Source organism: Benincasa hispida, chromosome 12, assembly GCF_027475165.1.
Source record: "Benincasa hispida cultivar pf3 chromosome 12, pf3_genome.v1.1, whole genome shotgun sequence".
Classification (NCBI taxonomy): domain Eukaryota; kingdom Viridiplantae; phylum Streptophyta; class Magnoliopsida; order Cucurbitales; family Cucurbitaceae; genus Benincasa; species Benincasa hispida.
The window spans coordinates 39,080,661-39,097,148 of NC_143489.1; the positions used below are offsets into that span (position 1 = coordinate 39,080,661).

General features: G+C 34.8%; 1 protein-coding gene across 2 annotated transcripts; it reads left to right on the plus strand.

Moving 5' to 3' along the window:
• Positions 1 to 2,303: 2,303 nt before the first annotated feature.
• On the plus strand, positions 2,304 to 12,469 carry LOC120068087 (uncharacterized). 2 transcript variants are annotated; one of them, XM_090308698.1, is made up of 5 exons: positions 2,317 to 2,575; positions 3,093 to 3,364; positions 5,446 to 5,523; positions 11,864 to 11,916; positions 12,332 to 12,469. In XM_090308698.1, exons 1-3 carry the CDS (start codon positions 2,451 to 2,453, stop codon positions 5,469 to 5,471), a joined length of 423 nt encoding a protein of 140 aa, XP_090164824.1. In that variant the 5' UTR covers positions 2,317 to 2,450; the 3' UTR covers positions 5,472 to 5,523; positions 11,864 to 11,916; positions 12,332 to 12,469. The 2 variants fall into 2 exon arrangements, with proteins under 2 accessions (XP_090164823.1, XP_090164824.1); XM_090308697.1 differs by lacking the exon at positions 12,332 to 12,469 and having other exon boundaries at positions 2,304 to 2,575; positions 11,864 to 12,012.
• Positions 12,470 to 16,488: the final 4,019 nt, after the last annotated feature.

Here is a 16,488-nt window from a genome sequence, read left to right on the forward strand (position 1 = left end):
AACACACGTATACTAAAAAAAAACAATAAAATAAAATGCAATTCATAGTTTATTTGAAGAGAAACTTTCATAGATAGAAAAAATGTCAAACTATTTACAGAAATAATAATAATAAAAAAACACTGATAGACACTGATAGACTTCTATCAGCATATACCAGTTATAGACGTTGATAGACTTAGATCAACATCTATTTGTGATAGACATCGATAACAATGTTTATTAAAAGTATAATTAAATGTTGCGATTTGTGTAAATATTTTGTCTTAGTTTTCTATTTTTGAAAACCCCCTTTATTTTAATATATATATATATATATTAGTAATATTGAATAAAAAAACTTCAAGCGAAAATAATCATCATAAAAACAGATTATTTATGTCAGGAAAAGCTGTATCAAATACCCCTGACATATGAACTCAATGTAGCACCCCAAACATAGATATATAAACTCAAACAAAATAACTTTGTACCCTAAACACAGACATGTGAATTCTACAAACATATAAACTCCAGACATCATATCTCAGCTTAGCACCCCAATAGTCCATAAAATTCATGTCTCTTTGTTTCTAAAATTTTTAAATTACAAAACACACTGAGACGCAAAGTTAGAAGTTTTAGATTCTAAATTTATATTTATATTTAATAAATCAATTAAAATTAAAAAAAAATCAAAGTATTAGATACAAAATTGAAAATTCATAGATTTAATAGAGAGAAAATGTAAAGTCTATAAATCTTTTTTATACTTTTAAAAGGTTAGGCCTCGTTTGGTATCCATTTAATTTTTACTTTCAGTTTTTGAAAATTAAGCCTACAAATATCTCTACCACCTCTAGATTTCTTGTTTTATTATCTACTTTTTACCCATATTTTCAAAAACCAAGCCAAATTTTAAAAGCTAAAAAAATTAGTTTTTAAAAAACTTGTTTTTGCTTTTGAAAATTGGCTACAACTTCAACTTTTATACTTGAGAAAAATGTAAATCATTGTAAGAAAATGTGAGAAAATATGCTTAATTTTCAAAAACTAAAAACAAAAAATAAAATGGTTAACAAATGGAACCTTAGCATTTTGGGTGTTGAGTTAGTTATTATAGATCATGATAATATGTGAGTTATGGTAATCTTACAATAGTCTATATTTGGATGCAAATTATCTTAGTTTGGGTTGTAATAGTCTATGTTTGGGGTGGAGATTATTTTAGTTTGGGTAACAAATAGTAAACACCATAATAAATAGTAAATATTGTAAACAGGAATTTGAAATAGTAATACTCCTAATTGTAAGTTATAATAGTTGGAAACATTGATTATCATAATTCGAGCCCAAACGCCACCTAAATAATTCGAGCATAGTTTAAATTTAGTCAACGTTTTGGGATCCGTTTGGATTGACTTGAGAAAAAAGCTGTTTCAAAAAGAGGAACTTCTACTAAACTTTTGTGTGGTTAGCTGTGAAGGACAGATTGGATACGCGAGATTGATTGAGGAGTTGGGGTGTGTTGTCAGAGGGGGGTGCCTTCTTGGGTGGGGGGGAGGGGGGATGTGGAATTGCGAGATCATTTATTTTTTGAGTGTGGGTTTGGGAAAGAGGTGTGGTCTAGTGTGTTGCGTCAGTTGGGCTCGTCGCATCGGGTGGCGGGTTGGGATGTGGAGTTGAGTTGGTTGTGTTGAGTGGGGTTGGGTAAGGGGTACGTAGTAAGTTATTCCGTATTTTCTGGTGTGCTTCCATATACTACATCTGACAAGAACATAATCGGCGACTGCATGGAAGTAGACCGAGGTTGATGTCAGCTCTGGTTCACCTTATGGTCTCTACGGTTCGTGCTCGTGCTTCTTCCTGGCGGGTTGATCTTCTTGGTCTTATATAGTGTGTTTACGGATGTTTTTTCTTGTTGTACTTTCCGTTGTTCTTTGTTTTGCTGTTATCCCTTGTTTGTAGGATTTTTGTTTCTTTTCTCTAGCTTTCTCTCTAGTGGTCTGCGAGTTTATTTTTTGTGTTGGTTTTGTTCTGATCTTATCTTGTAGGCTTTGTTTTGGATTTTGTTACCCTATTTTTGCTTGTGCTTTGATGCCTTGATCCCGGGCTGTGGGATCCCCCTTATTGTTGCATAATAATATCACCTATTCTAAAAAAAACCTTTAAATTGATACACTTATAAAAATTCAATGGTATAAATTGATAATTACTGAAATAAACGAGTAAATAAATTAATAAATATATATAAAAAGGGTAAAATAGTCATCTCACATGTCAAAAGTTCATCTATAAAATTAAAACCGAACCAAATCTCTTTTGTCCTCAAAGATTGTCTCAAAGAGTGTGGCTTCAGCTACTTCCACTGTTGCAATTTCTTCAAAAGCTAAGATCTCCTCCTCCCTATTTACTCAAGCTCCAAAAAATTCATCATCAAATCCCCAAAATTTCGCTAGAAATCATCATTAATGGTCTTCGTTCATATCACGGCCACCCGAACCAGTTGCATCACTTGCAGTTTTGCTGGAAAAGTTCAATACAGGGATTTCGTTTTAAGGCTGGCTTCCGATGTTCCTATAGAATTGCAAAACAGGTAATATTACTGCCACCGAAGCATTACATTTCTTTGACTTAATGATGCGTGCAAATCCTACCCTGCCATATCTTCATTCAACTATTTACTTGGTGAACTTGCTAAGATTAAACGTCTCTCAAGTATTTTTTTTTTTTTTCTGTATAATAGAATGTGCCTAGCTGGACTTGTGCCAAATTTCTTCATGCTGAATATTTTGATTAATTGCCTTTGTAATGTGAATCGGGTTAGAGAAGGTTTTGCAGCCATGGCAGGGATTTTAAGGAGTGGTTATATTCCTGATAAAGTGACAAATACGACTTTTCTTGTGTAGGGCGCATATGATTAGTGAAGCAATATATATATTTATGAGAATGCAAAAGTTAGGTTGTAGGCTTAATGTGATTACTTATGGGACCTATTGAATAAGGAATATTGACATTGCACTTAAGTTGCATGATGAAATGCTCAATGAGACTAGTCGATATGGGATTAATTGTAAGCCTAATGTTATTTGCAAAAATATAATTATAAACAGGCTTTGTAAGGATGGATGGGAAGATGAGGCAATAGAACTTTTCAAGGAAATGAAAGCTCAGGGAATGATTCCCAATATCATTTCTTATACCTCCTTGATTCATGCATTTTGCTATTGTGGAAAGTGGGAGGAGGCTAAATGTTTGTTCAATGAAAGGGTGGATCAAGGTGTTCGATCAAATGCGATCACATTTAGTGTGTTGATTGATATGCTTGGCAAGGCAGATAAGGTTATTGAGGTTAAGAATTTGCTAGAGATGATGATTCAGAGAGGTAATGTTCCAATTTGTTAACTTATCAATCATTGATTGAGGGGTTTTGTTTGGTTGGTGACCTGAATATTATTAGGAAATTGTTCATTGTTTGGTTGGTGACCTGAATATTATTTGGTTGGTGACCTGAATATGTGACTTACCCCTGCCTCGGGGAAGGAGTATATTAACAATCACAGGTATTTGTATATACTGTTTACAAACTACAGGACACGAGACTTTAGGGCATCAACCCCAACAATAGGCCCATCTATAGTAAGGGTTAGAGTCAGATTCATTTTACTCTAAGTATTCTTCCTCCTCAGGATCCTCCAAATTTCACGTGGCTCCCTCATTGAGTCCTTCTTGTAACTGCCCTTGTGGAATACCTCCATTGTCCGTCATTGTTGCAAAACAAAAACAAGTGAAAGAAAAGTGGACCTCACAAATCACTCTCTCACGTGTTTCACTCAACAAGTGAAGTTTGCTTGTGTTTACACTCTTTAATGTAGGCGCTCTCTCACAAAAATGGATGCTCTTAAGGTGATGAGTCAATATTTTGCAATCAAGACCAGAAGAGCAAGCAAAAAACAAACCAAGCAAGAATGAGTGTAAAGTATCAAACTCAAGCAAAGAACTAATAGAATTCAACAAAAATGAAAACTAGAAATCAAGAACCTAATGTTCGAGATTCAACAAATTAGATTCAACAAATTAGACATGAAAGCAAGAAAAATAAGATATTTAAAATCAAGAATTCAAGATTCACGATTCAAAGAGTAATACAAGATGAATAAAGATGACAAACTACTAGACAAATCACTGATAAAAAAAAAAACAAAGAATTATGAATAAAACTAACGACATGAATTTTATCGAAACCCCCAATGCCTTTCAGAAGCTTTGAACTCATAAAAATTGAGCTACTTGTTTCATGTACCTGCTTGACGTACTTGCACGAAAAAAATTTGTATGTTTGTATCTAACTTTTGTAAAATTTGAGACCATTTTCCCCCTCACGTCTGGCACCTCTCAGACTTCAATTTTTTTCCTTTTTTTTTTTTCAATTCACAACAACTTCCGATTTTCAGCACCCTCTTTTTTTCATTTTCAATCCAAAATTCCAGCAATAAATTAAAACTAAGATTTTGACGCAAATTTTTCAAAAGAAAACAACACAGGAACCCTAATTATATATATATATATATATATATAAAAGACTTAAGAAAGAAAGCAATTAATGTTGGGAATGTCCTAAACTCGCAGTTCGTAAATGTTACAAACATATCTTATTTATAAATAAAAATTTTTGTTGAGATTTTTATTCAATAAATTATTATTGATATTGCATCCTCTTATGAAAATTCAATAAACGAATTCATGGCTATAACATGAATACTTTAACTTTATGTGGCTACATAAAAATGGATCAAGTTTTAGTATGTAGCCAAAATGGTCTATAAGTATACGGATGAGATTGGATACCTCATCCTCGTGACACTATTAGATGCAACCTATTTTGTATACTAATATAAATGAAGTGATCCAAAAATCATTCATGTAGAGACATGTGAGTGGAGGGAGTTTGCATAAGATCGGACCTCGAAATAGTTACTTTTCTTTATAACAATCGTTTACTATTAAAGCTGACTATCTCAAACTCAATGACTTAGGGTAATGCGATCTTAATCCTGAGCTAATTAAGAACTCCTATTTATTCAGGATTATCCTTTAATTTGTAGGAGTATATCAGCATGCAGCGGAAGCAACAAGGATCAACAAGCATTCTAACTCATTAATTTTGGTTGTAAATAAAGCATGCTTATATAATAATAAGAGGGTTTCAAGTCATACCTTTGTAGAACCTCTTGAAACTCGAATTCTTCTTGTGAACCACCTCAAGATATTCCCTACTATTCTCTTGGAGCTTTAGATTGAGTTGTGAGACTCAAAATAAGTTTAAATGAAGGGAATTTGGAGAAGAACACCACTGATGCAACTTGAAGAAACCTTTTTCAACCTTTCAAGTTTTCAACAAAACTTCGGCAAGTTTTAATAGTTTGCATGCCCAATTTTCACTTCCATGTTCTTTATTTATTGCAGGACATTCAGGCATAGCAGAAGGCTGAATGAGGTGCAGCTCATGCTTGAAGAGTAAATCAAGATTCAAGTAGATTTTGTGTGAGTATCTTGGTTAAGTGAATGGAGGAAACCAACTTTCCAATTTTGTGTTGTTTCCAAATTTCTAATTTCAATATTGATTTCCAAAATCAACTTAATTTCAAAAATGAAATTATTATTGGTTTTACAAATTAATTTCATAAATTAATTTTCTAATAAAATTAATAATAAATAATTAATTAAACAATTTAATTAATTCTAATTAATTAAACAATTTAATTAATTCTAATTAATTTAATATCAAATATTAAATTAATTTACACAAATTCCATCTTCATGAATCTCTATTCATGAATTTAATATTTCAATCATATTTAAATATTCAATTAATTCTCCAATTTCGTTTAATTCTAATTTGAACGTTTCAAATTAACTTATCACGCTACTCTAAAGCTAATTCATTTATGAGTTAATAGAGGGACCTCGTGGACCAACAGATCATGGGCTCCAAGGATCCGAGATTAATTGGCTAAACTCTTTACACCGAGTTAATCCCCATTCGTTAACTAATGGGTCACTCCACTAAAGCTCATAGTTTCACTCCCCTCACTGTAGATATATTATGTCTACATGATTTAACCATAATTAGCAAGTCAATCCTCCACAGGTTGTTTGTAATAACGGCTGGGTCAAATATCTATTTTATCCCCGAGATTACGTCTTGTTCCTTAAGTTCCTACTGATCTTCTAATGAACAATTGGTTTGTGATCCAATCACTAAACCAGAACCCTCTCAGTCCAGTGAGAGGGCGAGGCCCCTTGTTCAAGACCTGGATTCAGTACTTATGAGAATAACCTTTCTCCTATCCCTAAATCGGGTAGGCATGAATTCCGTCTTGCACCCTATGTCTCCAACTATCTACCCGATCTTACCCCTGAAATGGGAGGCTTATTGAGCTGGTGCTGTTGAGCCAACCCTCTGAAGGAAATTGGACATGAGGATTTCCATGAGCAACAGAAGGATCTTTCCAAATTTCAATCGTATATGAACATTACAATTACAATCACAAACAGAAACATATGATTATGTGTAAAACAGAAATTACAGCATGTTTGACGACACAATCAAGGGATAGGACTAACAAACCTTGAAGACTCATCTTCAAGTTCCTTGATCACGAACGCTCACACAATCCGCAATACTGCAACACTTGAACGCTCGTACAACACGATCGCTACACTACATGATCACAGCGAACTCGAATAAAGCGATCACCATGGTCACGAACACCCCAAACGGCCTCCACAGAACCTCGACTGTGTTGAGTTTAGTATGACACCACCATGAAGGTCACCTCGGTGTTCTTGGTGTGAGAATCCAGAGGATGGGCTCTGTGTGGACTTGATCAGAGGCAAAAACTGGAGGAGGAACAATCGTGTAAACGATTGAGCAAGTGGGAGAAGATAAAGCCTATCGTATAGGTTGATGCCCAATCGTTTAACAAAAGCTATGTGATTGTTTAGCTCATCGTCCAGCTGAGTTTCTATCATATAGGAACACTCCACGATCGTCTAGTCTCTCCAAGCTGTCATTTAGTAAATCTGATTTACTTGACAACTATTCCATGAGTAACTTTTGATAACGAGCAGAAATGCACGTTATCATAGTGCTAATCCTTAAACAATGTTGGATTGCGTTGATGAAATATGTTAAATTGCGTCCATTAAGCATAAATTCTATAATATTGCGGTCGCATGCGTCCAATGCATTAGAGCAGTTGATCTTTATATTTTATGCAGAATAATGCGTTAACGCAATGCAAAGAATACGATCATAAGAATACATTGGTCGAGCGCAACTTCACTGCAAGACTTTGCATTGATCGTGCTCGCAAACATTCACCCAAGAAGAATCACCGCAACATGGTGGGCGTATCCGGACGAAAGGATAATTAAGATCGATGGGACAGAAAGCTGACGGCAGTTGGATCCAAATTAAGTTGACAGCCGATAATGGTCATAAAATATATCTAGCTTTATCAATGACAATTATTCGGCACATCAATCAGGAATTAAAGCTTTCCCATCTGTACAACCAGGAGAGAGAAGCCGTCTTTCACCTTTGATGCCCTATAAATACTAAGTACATTCTTCAGAGAAAGGGTTAAGCAGTTGATTACTTCACATCACTTTACAAGTTCACACCTCTGTTCATAGTTTTCTTTTCCATTTTACGACAGAGCTAGAGAAGAGTGGTGATGCCAAAGATCATCCAAGGCGGCTCGAGAGAGAACCTTGGGGTGTAAGAGCAGAGAGTGGGTTGACTCTCACGAAAGCGAGAATATCTTTAGAGCACGAGTAGAACAGTGTAACGCCTGGTGGCAAGAAATTGCTCCAGGCTCTTTACTATACTTGCATTGGTATTCTGTACTTCATCTTATATCTATTCAATGGAAGTTCTATTTCTACATCTGCTCACTCTCTTAATACGCATGAGAAGCTAAACTAATAAAATGGGTTGAGAGGAACTAAGCTAATATGATCTAGGAAGTTTATTGCTTGCGATTGTCTTGTTTTATGTTGTGCAAATTACCTCTTAAAGTTACTCGAGAGAGAATCTAAAGAAAGAACCTAATGTCTCGAGAGAGCTAAGTTAGAATCTGGTCTCGAAAGAGCAAGATTAGACTTACATAAACAAGAGATAGGGACTTAGAGATAAACTCTGTTTGTAAACTTACATCGCATGCATCCTAGGAATAGGGATGATATTATGTGGTCGCATATTTGTGAATGTCATGTTGTCATCGGTTAAATAGAGATAGAGGTTTATATGTAAACCCTGTAGACTTATTGCATATGTATCGCATGCGTTCTAGCCTTAGAAGCCGTGGCATTCACGCTGAGAGGTGGTTTACTATTGTATGCATGTTGCACGATCGCAAAGCATGAACGCATCCTAGGGAGTGTTAGCCGAAACCCTTCTCAACCCTTCTCAACCCGTTCACCGTATTTTCATCGTATTTTCCATTTACCAACTCTTTTCAAACTCGGTCGCATTTATTATTATTTTCATCAACGCAACATACACCCAACACTTGTTTATTTCACTGGTTACCGCAAGTTTTCATAAAAATCTCCAACGCAACTATTTTCACAAATCCCTATGTTCGACCCTGGACTTACCAGGAAACTCAGAGGAATTTACACTTGGATTCCGCTGGGGAAACTTGAGTGCACAACACTATCCATCAACACATATCATCTATATTTTTCGCACCTCATAAATCTAAGCATCAACTTTCCGAGATTGGAATTCTCAAAATAACAACTTACCAAAATTAGGAAAACATTTTTCCTTTTATCTCATGGTTACCATGAAACCACCAATAACCTCCCACTCAATTGGTTATTAGAGAAAAAGAGATAATTATCTAATAACAATTATTATTATAAATATAAATGATAACCAACTTATCATACTATATTTGTAACCTATAGTTTTAATATTTCATCTCATGAAACATACAAACCATAACTCTTTTTCTATTCCATGGTCTTTAATGTAAATCTCATTTACATTAATCCTCCATTAGATGTATTTCATACATCATACTGATCATATCATATATAATCGAATTACCTCTTGTCAATTTGAACATTTCAAATCAACACCAAGAACTAGTCTTCAACTTGAATCTATTGAGCTACCAAATGGACCTTATGGACCTATAGCTCGAAGCTCCAACAATACGCGAATAATTGACTAAACTCTTGAATCACAGGATCCACCATCCGTCAACTACCAGGCACTCCACTAAAGTTCGACAACTGAACTTTCCTTACCACAAATATATTATATGTCCATCTTAACCAATCAATAATGCGACAACCCTTCATAGATCGTTCGTAAGTACAGCTCGACCTATAACTGTTATGCCCCTGTAGTTACATCTAACTCCTTAAGTACCACTGATCCCTCTAATGAACATAAGTCATAGTCCTACTATGGCCGAGTCCTCTCTTCTAAAGAGAAATTGTGGCCACTATGTTCAAGCCTTAAAATCAGCCCTTAAGGGAGCAATCTATCTACTTACCCCTGGCTCAGGGAAGGAGTGAATTCCATCTTGTGTAATTGAGTTTCCAACTCCCAAATTAGACAAGTCCCCAAAAAGTAGGCATGTTGAGTTGGCAATCGGGCCACTTCCACCCATACTAATCAAATTACTACCTTCAAAGGTAGGAGTTCCTAAAACACTCAAGATTGAGGTCCTATCACCTATGGTCGTTTTGGTGAGATGTAAGTCTCCAGTTTCAACGGCGTTATATACTGAGTTTAGTCATCTCGTGGTCCGGTCTTATACAAACTCTTTATATAGGAAAATCCCGCTCGCATATCTCCACTTGAATGGTCAGGATCTACCATCTGTAGTAGTTTACAACACTTGCAAACCCCTACAAAGCAGGTCGTATCCGTAGTGTCACAAGGATTAGGTATCCCAGACATATTTAGGTTATCACTTAAGGCATAATCCACTTGTATATCTCATATACATGCTCAAGTTTACATAAGATAACCATTGAGCTTTTTTATTGGATATGAGTATATGCCAGAATTAAATAATAGTTATTTTATTCATAAACAATGTGTATAATTATAAACAATGAGACTCCGGGAGAATTACGACATCAATCCCAACACCCTCACCTATGCAAATCTAAGGATAATCCTAAATAAACAGGAGTTCATAGTTAACTCGGGATGAAGATCGAGTTACCTAGGTCATCTAAGTGAAATAGTCAGTCTTATGCAATAAACAACGTTATAAAGTAAGAATGACTTATTTCTTGGTCCGATCTTATGCAAGCTCATTGCATAGGACGCCCCCATTCCTCATGTCAATACATGAACGAATCTTGATCACTTCGTTTGTAGTATCTTTACAACTCTTTGTAACAACTACAGAGTAGGCCACATCCAATAGTGTTACCAGAATAAGGTACCCAACCTTAATCATGTACTATAGACCGTTTTGGCTATTTACTCAAATTTGATCCATCTCTATGTCTCTACATAAAGTTCGAGTATTCATATAATAGCCATGGATCTTAGTTTATTGGATTTATACTTTTACGTATGCAATTTATAGAATCAATAATAAGTTTATTGACTATATAATATGTTTATCTTTTACAAACTGTGAGTTTTAGGACATAAAACCCAACATGATCTGCATAGGTGAGAATAGTCCAACAACATTGCTCAATAAGCCTCCCATTTTGAGGATAAAACCTGATAGATAGTTGGGGACATAGCTTTGCAATATGGAATTCACTCTTACCTGATTTAGGGTTAGCAGATAGGTTGTTCTCTTAAAACATTGATGCCTTGTCTTAAACAATGGGGCCCCGCCCTCTCATGGAAGAGAGGGTTAAGATTTATAAGTTGGACTATAAATCAATCGTTCAATGGAGGATCAGTGGGAGCTTAAGGAGCAAGATGTATTTACAGGGGTAAAATGGTAATCTTTGACCCAACTGTAAATACGAACAACCTGTGAAGGATTGACTTACCAATTATGGTTAAAATGGACCGAAAAATATCTACAGTGAGGAGAGTACAACTATCAAGTTATAGGTTGGTAGTCAACGAATAGTGATTAATTTGGTTTAAAGAGTTTAACTAATTAATTAAAAATCATTGGAGCTCAAGATCTGTAGGTCCATTAGGTCCCTCTACTAGCTCGTAATTTGGATTAGTAAATTGAGTAATCTTGACTAGATTTGAAATTAGGGTTTAGAATTTGAAATGTTCAAATTCAATTAGTATTTCTATTAATTGTATTTGATACAACATGTTTAATTTTATCGAAATTTAACAAAATTGGAGAATCAATTAATGTTTAAATTATGATTTAAATATTAATTATATAAAATCAAATTCATTGTAGTGAAATTGGTATTTTATTAATTTAATATTAGATATTAAATTAACAAAATTAATTAAAATGTTGAATTAATTTGTTGTATTTAAAATTAATTAATTGAATTAATGTTTATAAAATTAATAAAATAAATAAAATTTTTATTTAGAAATTAGTTTTAGAAATCAATTTTTTAAAAAACAAATTTTGAAAACTCAAAGTGGTGATTTTCAAAAGTTCGAAATCTCCACTATGGTGCAAAGCACCTTATTCATCCAATTCAACTTTCTCCATGAAGAAGGAGCTGACCTTCATGCAAGCTTTGAATTTGTATGATGAAACCTTTATAAATTAAAGTGTTGGGTTGAATGATGTTTTAAGCTTTCAAGAACTTTCATATATTCATCAATTTAGTGTTTCCACCACACATTTCTTGCAAGAGAATAGTAGAAAAGATATTCATGGTGGTCTACTTGTAGATTGAAGCACATTTACGTGGATCTCAACTGGTGTTGAAGAGGTTTCATCAAAGGTATTGTGTTCAGCAAACCCTTTACTGTAATAGTTACTTTGAAGCATGTTTTAAACTCAAATTAAGTATAATTAGAGTGCTTATTGATTCTGATTATCTACGCTACATGTTAATATACTCTATCAATTGGTATCAGAGCATGATTTAAACACTCAATAATCGTTAATTTGAGTTTGGTGGGTGTTTTTCATAAATTGTATGAAAATGGGGAACTGATATGTTTTTCTAGTGTTTTGGCATTTGAATCTTTTCAATTATGTTGTAACTCTTATAATTGGCTCTTGTTTGATGGGCCTTAATGTGTGTTTAAGTGTCTGTAATTCATTTGGAGTCATTAGATTTGCAATTAGGATGTAATTGAAGAAAAAGTGAAGAAGGTCGAGCAACAGGAACTGAAAATTCAAATTTTTGCCAGATACTCAATGCTTGATGGAATACTCAATAGTGTTTCATGAAATACTTAATGCACGATGCCATACTCGATGGTACTCGATGCGTTTACTCGATGATATTTCATGAAATACTTGATGCACGATGCCATACTCGATGGTACTCGATACGTTCACTCGATGATATTTCATGAAATACTCGCTGCTTGATGCATGGTGCTTTACTCGATGGTCGATGGCCTCTACTCGAAGGTATTTTGTGAAATATTTAAGGTTTGATGATGCTTGATGTCATACTCGAGGCACACTAGCATACTTGATGCTGGGTGCGTGCTGATACTCGATGGGTTTTGCCTGGTTCAAAGCGGTTTGAGTGGTCCAGAAGGTTTTTTAAGCTAGTTTTGCTAATTTATATAATAGCTAGACCTTTCTTTGCTTGGGAATGCCAAAACCAAAAACCATATCAGTTTTGTGTTTACTTATTTATGGGTTTGATTGATAACCAGTTTTATGACTGAAATAACAAAAATTGATAACCAGTTTTATGAGCTTGCATGAGTGGTGTGAGGTTTTAAAGTTACTTTTAACCTAGACATCGTAGGTTTAAATCCAAATGTAAATGTTATACTTGGATAATAAACACATAGACTTAGGTAATTTAAAATTAGTCGTGATAGACCTAAGTTAAAGAATACCCAAACATTTAGAATACTTCAGTGGGAGATTAACTATATATACGATATATTGTTTTTAGCTCTTACGTCCTCAAGAGTACACACCGTGAGATCCATGCTCGGATTCGTGTCAATTTTACCTCGATTACTCCATTCAGAAAGTGTTTGCATGGGTCAATAACAAGATGAATGAGGGAAGTAGTTCATAGTAAGTGGGTGAAGGAAATGTATCAACATCTTCGACGGTCTACTCAACTAGTTTGAACCGTGAGATTTCCATGTTGCGCCTGCTGTCGTTTTTAGGCGGCACTAGCTAATCATTAACAGCAGCGATCCCTTTGGAGGGTTGTAACATAAGATTTGGAACAACTCAAGCTTTAGAAATGAATAGGGTCTTATAGTTCTGTCTTGCACATTGTCTTCCAATTCAGGGACATGTTCCTATCGTACTATAAGGTTTAAAAATGGCGGGTCACACTTACAGAATTACTAAGTGTTAGTAAGTTCTTGACTGAAAACTGGTAGCTAATGACTGTCAAAATATGAGTTATTCTGGAGATAGTATTTAGTCAAGAATGTCTTGCTTTAGTGAAGGAATATTTGACTGCCTCAGGTAGCACTTATTCTAACTCAAACGTTGCAAATAAACAACAATCTATGGGTACTTTATTAGTTTTTGCTAAAATTTGATTTAGATGCACTTTATTAATAGAATTTGTGTAATTTTTCAGAATGTCCAACTCAGTGAAACAACTTCTAGCTTCTGACAAATTTAATGGAAAGGGTTATTTCAACTGAAAGTCATATTTAAACACAATATTAGTTGTTGATGATTTGAGGTTTATGTTAACAGAGGAATTTCCTTCTATTCCTAGTACGACGGCAAATCGAAGCATTTGGAATGCTTATGATATGTAGGTCAGGGCGAATGAAAAGGCAAGGGCCTATATCTTAGCGAGCATATCCGATGTGCTCAATAAGAAACATGAGCCCACGCCCACAGCCCGTGAAATTATGGCGTCATTACAGGATATGTTCGGACAACTGTCATCTTTTGTTCGACACGAGGGTATAAATTATGTTTATAACTCGCGAATAAAATATGGAACCATTGTCAGAGAATATATTCTAGACATGATGGTCCATTTTAATGTCGAAAAAGCTCATGGGACTATCATAGACGAAACTAGTCAAGTTAGTATGATATTAAAGTCTCTTCCGAAGAGCTACCTAACCTCTCGTGCCAATGCCGTAATGAATAAATAAATTACAGTTTGACTAATTTATTAAACGAACTATAGACTTATAAGTCAATGATGAAATTGAAAGAGAGTGAAGCAAATATTGTTCACGACAAAAGAAATTTCTGAAGGGTTCATCGTAAAAAATGAAACCCACTGACCAAAAGAAGTCTATCCCTTCATCATCTAAAGACAAAACTGCACAGATGAAGAAAAAGGGAAAAGGGAACAAAAAACACACTACAAAGAAAAACAATGCTCCCAAAGGAAAATGTTTCCATTATGGAGAAGATGGGCACCGGAAATGGAACTGGCCGAAGTATATGGCTGAGAAGAAAGTGGAAAACGAAAATCAAGGTAAATCAGATTTACTTGTAATTGAAACATGTTTAATGGAAAATTCTCACTTGACCTAGATATTAGATTCAAGAGCCTCTAACCATGTTTGCACTTTTCTACAGGAAACTAGTTCTTTGAAATAACTCTCGGAGTACAAAATGACTTTTAAGATGGGAACAAAGGAAGCCATTTCAACAGAAGCAGTGGGAGATGTCAAGTTGTTTTTTAGAGATTCTTTTGTCTTGTTAAGAAATGTATACTTGAAGGAACTCTAAATCTAGAGAACCAGTGAGCGAAAGCAAATCGTTCCAAACTCCATTGTGGAAGAATAAACATTTACAATCATACAAAAATAGTTATGCATTAAACGACAAATTACTGCATGCTACAAAATAAAATACAAAAGATCAAGTAGAATACCTTTGAAGAACCATTTCTTCACATATTTCCTCGATCGATCAGTAACGCGTCCAAGAGCACAAATGCAATGAGCAACTCAGCAAACAACACGAACTGGAAAAACCTCGATCACCACCAAGTATAACTTGATCCTTGATCCTCGAACAGAATTGGACACCACCACTTGATTACCTTAGTATTTTAGGTGTGAGAATCTAGGAGGTGTGGGCTCTGTATTAATTTTGGATAGAGGGATGGAGGGAAAAGACGATCGATTATGCGACAGAAGGAATAAGAAGTCTATTGTATAGACTTGGTACTCGATCGTGTAGTAAGCGAGTAACTATCGTATAGAAAACTCGGCGCGATCGTTTAGTCTCTAAGGCTATTGTTTAGTAAAATTCGTTTTTACTGGATAGTGTTACTATGAAAATGTCTCGAATGAATGAATTTGGAAAATTATTTTTCTTTTATCTCACAGTTACCATAAACTGTCTAAAACCACCTACTAAGGTGGTTATTGGAGAAAATGAATCATTATTTATCTCATAATTAATATATTATAAATAAATACAATTATTAACTTATCATATTATATTTATAACCCATAGTTTTAATATTGCATCATATACAATATATAAACCATAGTTCTTTTTCTCTTTTATGCCATTTAATATAAATCATATTTAGATTGATTCCTCCAATCAAATAATGTATTAAATAGATCAAATCAATTATATCATATATAATTGAACTAATTTAATTATATCATATATAATCAAATTCCCTCTTGTTAATTTGAATATTTCAAACTAACCCAAAAACTTATTCTCAACATGAATCCATTGAGCTACCAATGGGACCTTATAGACCTATAGCTTGAAGCTCCAACGGTACGTGAATAACTGATTAAACTCCTTAATCACGATATCCACCATCTATTATTTGTCGGCCACTCCACTAAATACCAACAACTGCACTCTTCGCACTACAGATATATTTTTGTGTCCATTGGATATAATCAATCAACAGTACTATGACCCTTCACAAATCGCTCGTAAGTATAGCTGGGCCAATTTGTCGTTTTACCGCTGTAGTTACATCTAACTCCTTAAGTACCACTGATTCCTCTAATAAATAATATATCATAGTCTCACCATGACTAAATCTTCTCGGGTCAAGAGAAGGTGTGGTGCCACATTGTTCAAGCCCCGGAAAAGGAGTAATTTATCTACTTACCCCTGCTTCGGGGAAAGAGTGAATTCCATCTTGTGTAGCTGAGTTCCCAGCTCCCCAATCAGACGAATCTTTTAAGTGGTATGTTTAAGTCGGCTATCTGGCCACTCACACCCATGCAAATCAAAGGACCGCCCTCATAGGCAGGAGTTCATAACTCACTCAGGATTAAGGTCATGTTACCTATGGTCATCCTAGTGAAATGAAAGTCTCTGTCATGAACGACGTATAACGAGACAAAACATTTCGTGGTCCGGTCTTATACAAACTCTTTTTTAGAGAGCATCCCCGCTC

Bases quoted from the DNA above. Each gene is read 5' to 3' on its own strand.
- LOC120068087 (XM_090308697.1), top strand. From the start codon at position 2,451: ATGGTCTTCGTTCATATCACGGCCACCCGAACCAGTTGCATCACTTGC. The intron at 2,576-3,092 runs GTAATATTACTG...AATTATAAACAG, and splicing joins CCTATAGAATTGCAAAACAG to GCTTTGTAAGGATGGATGGG. The intron at 3,365-5,445 runs GTAATGTTCCAA...TATTTATTGCAG, and splicing joins AGAGATGATGATTCAGAGAG to GACATTCAGGCATAGCAGAA.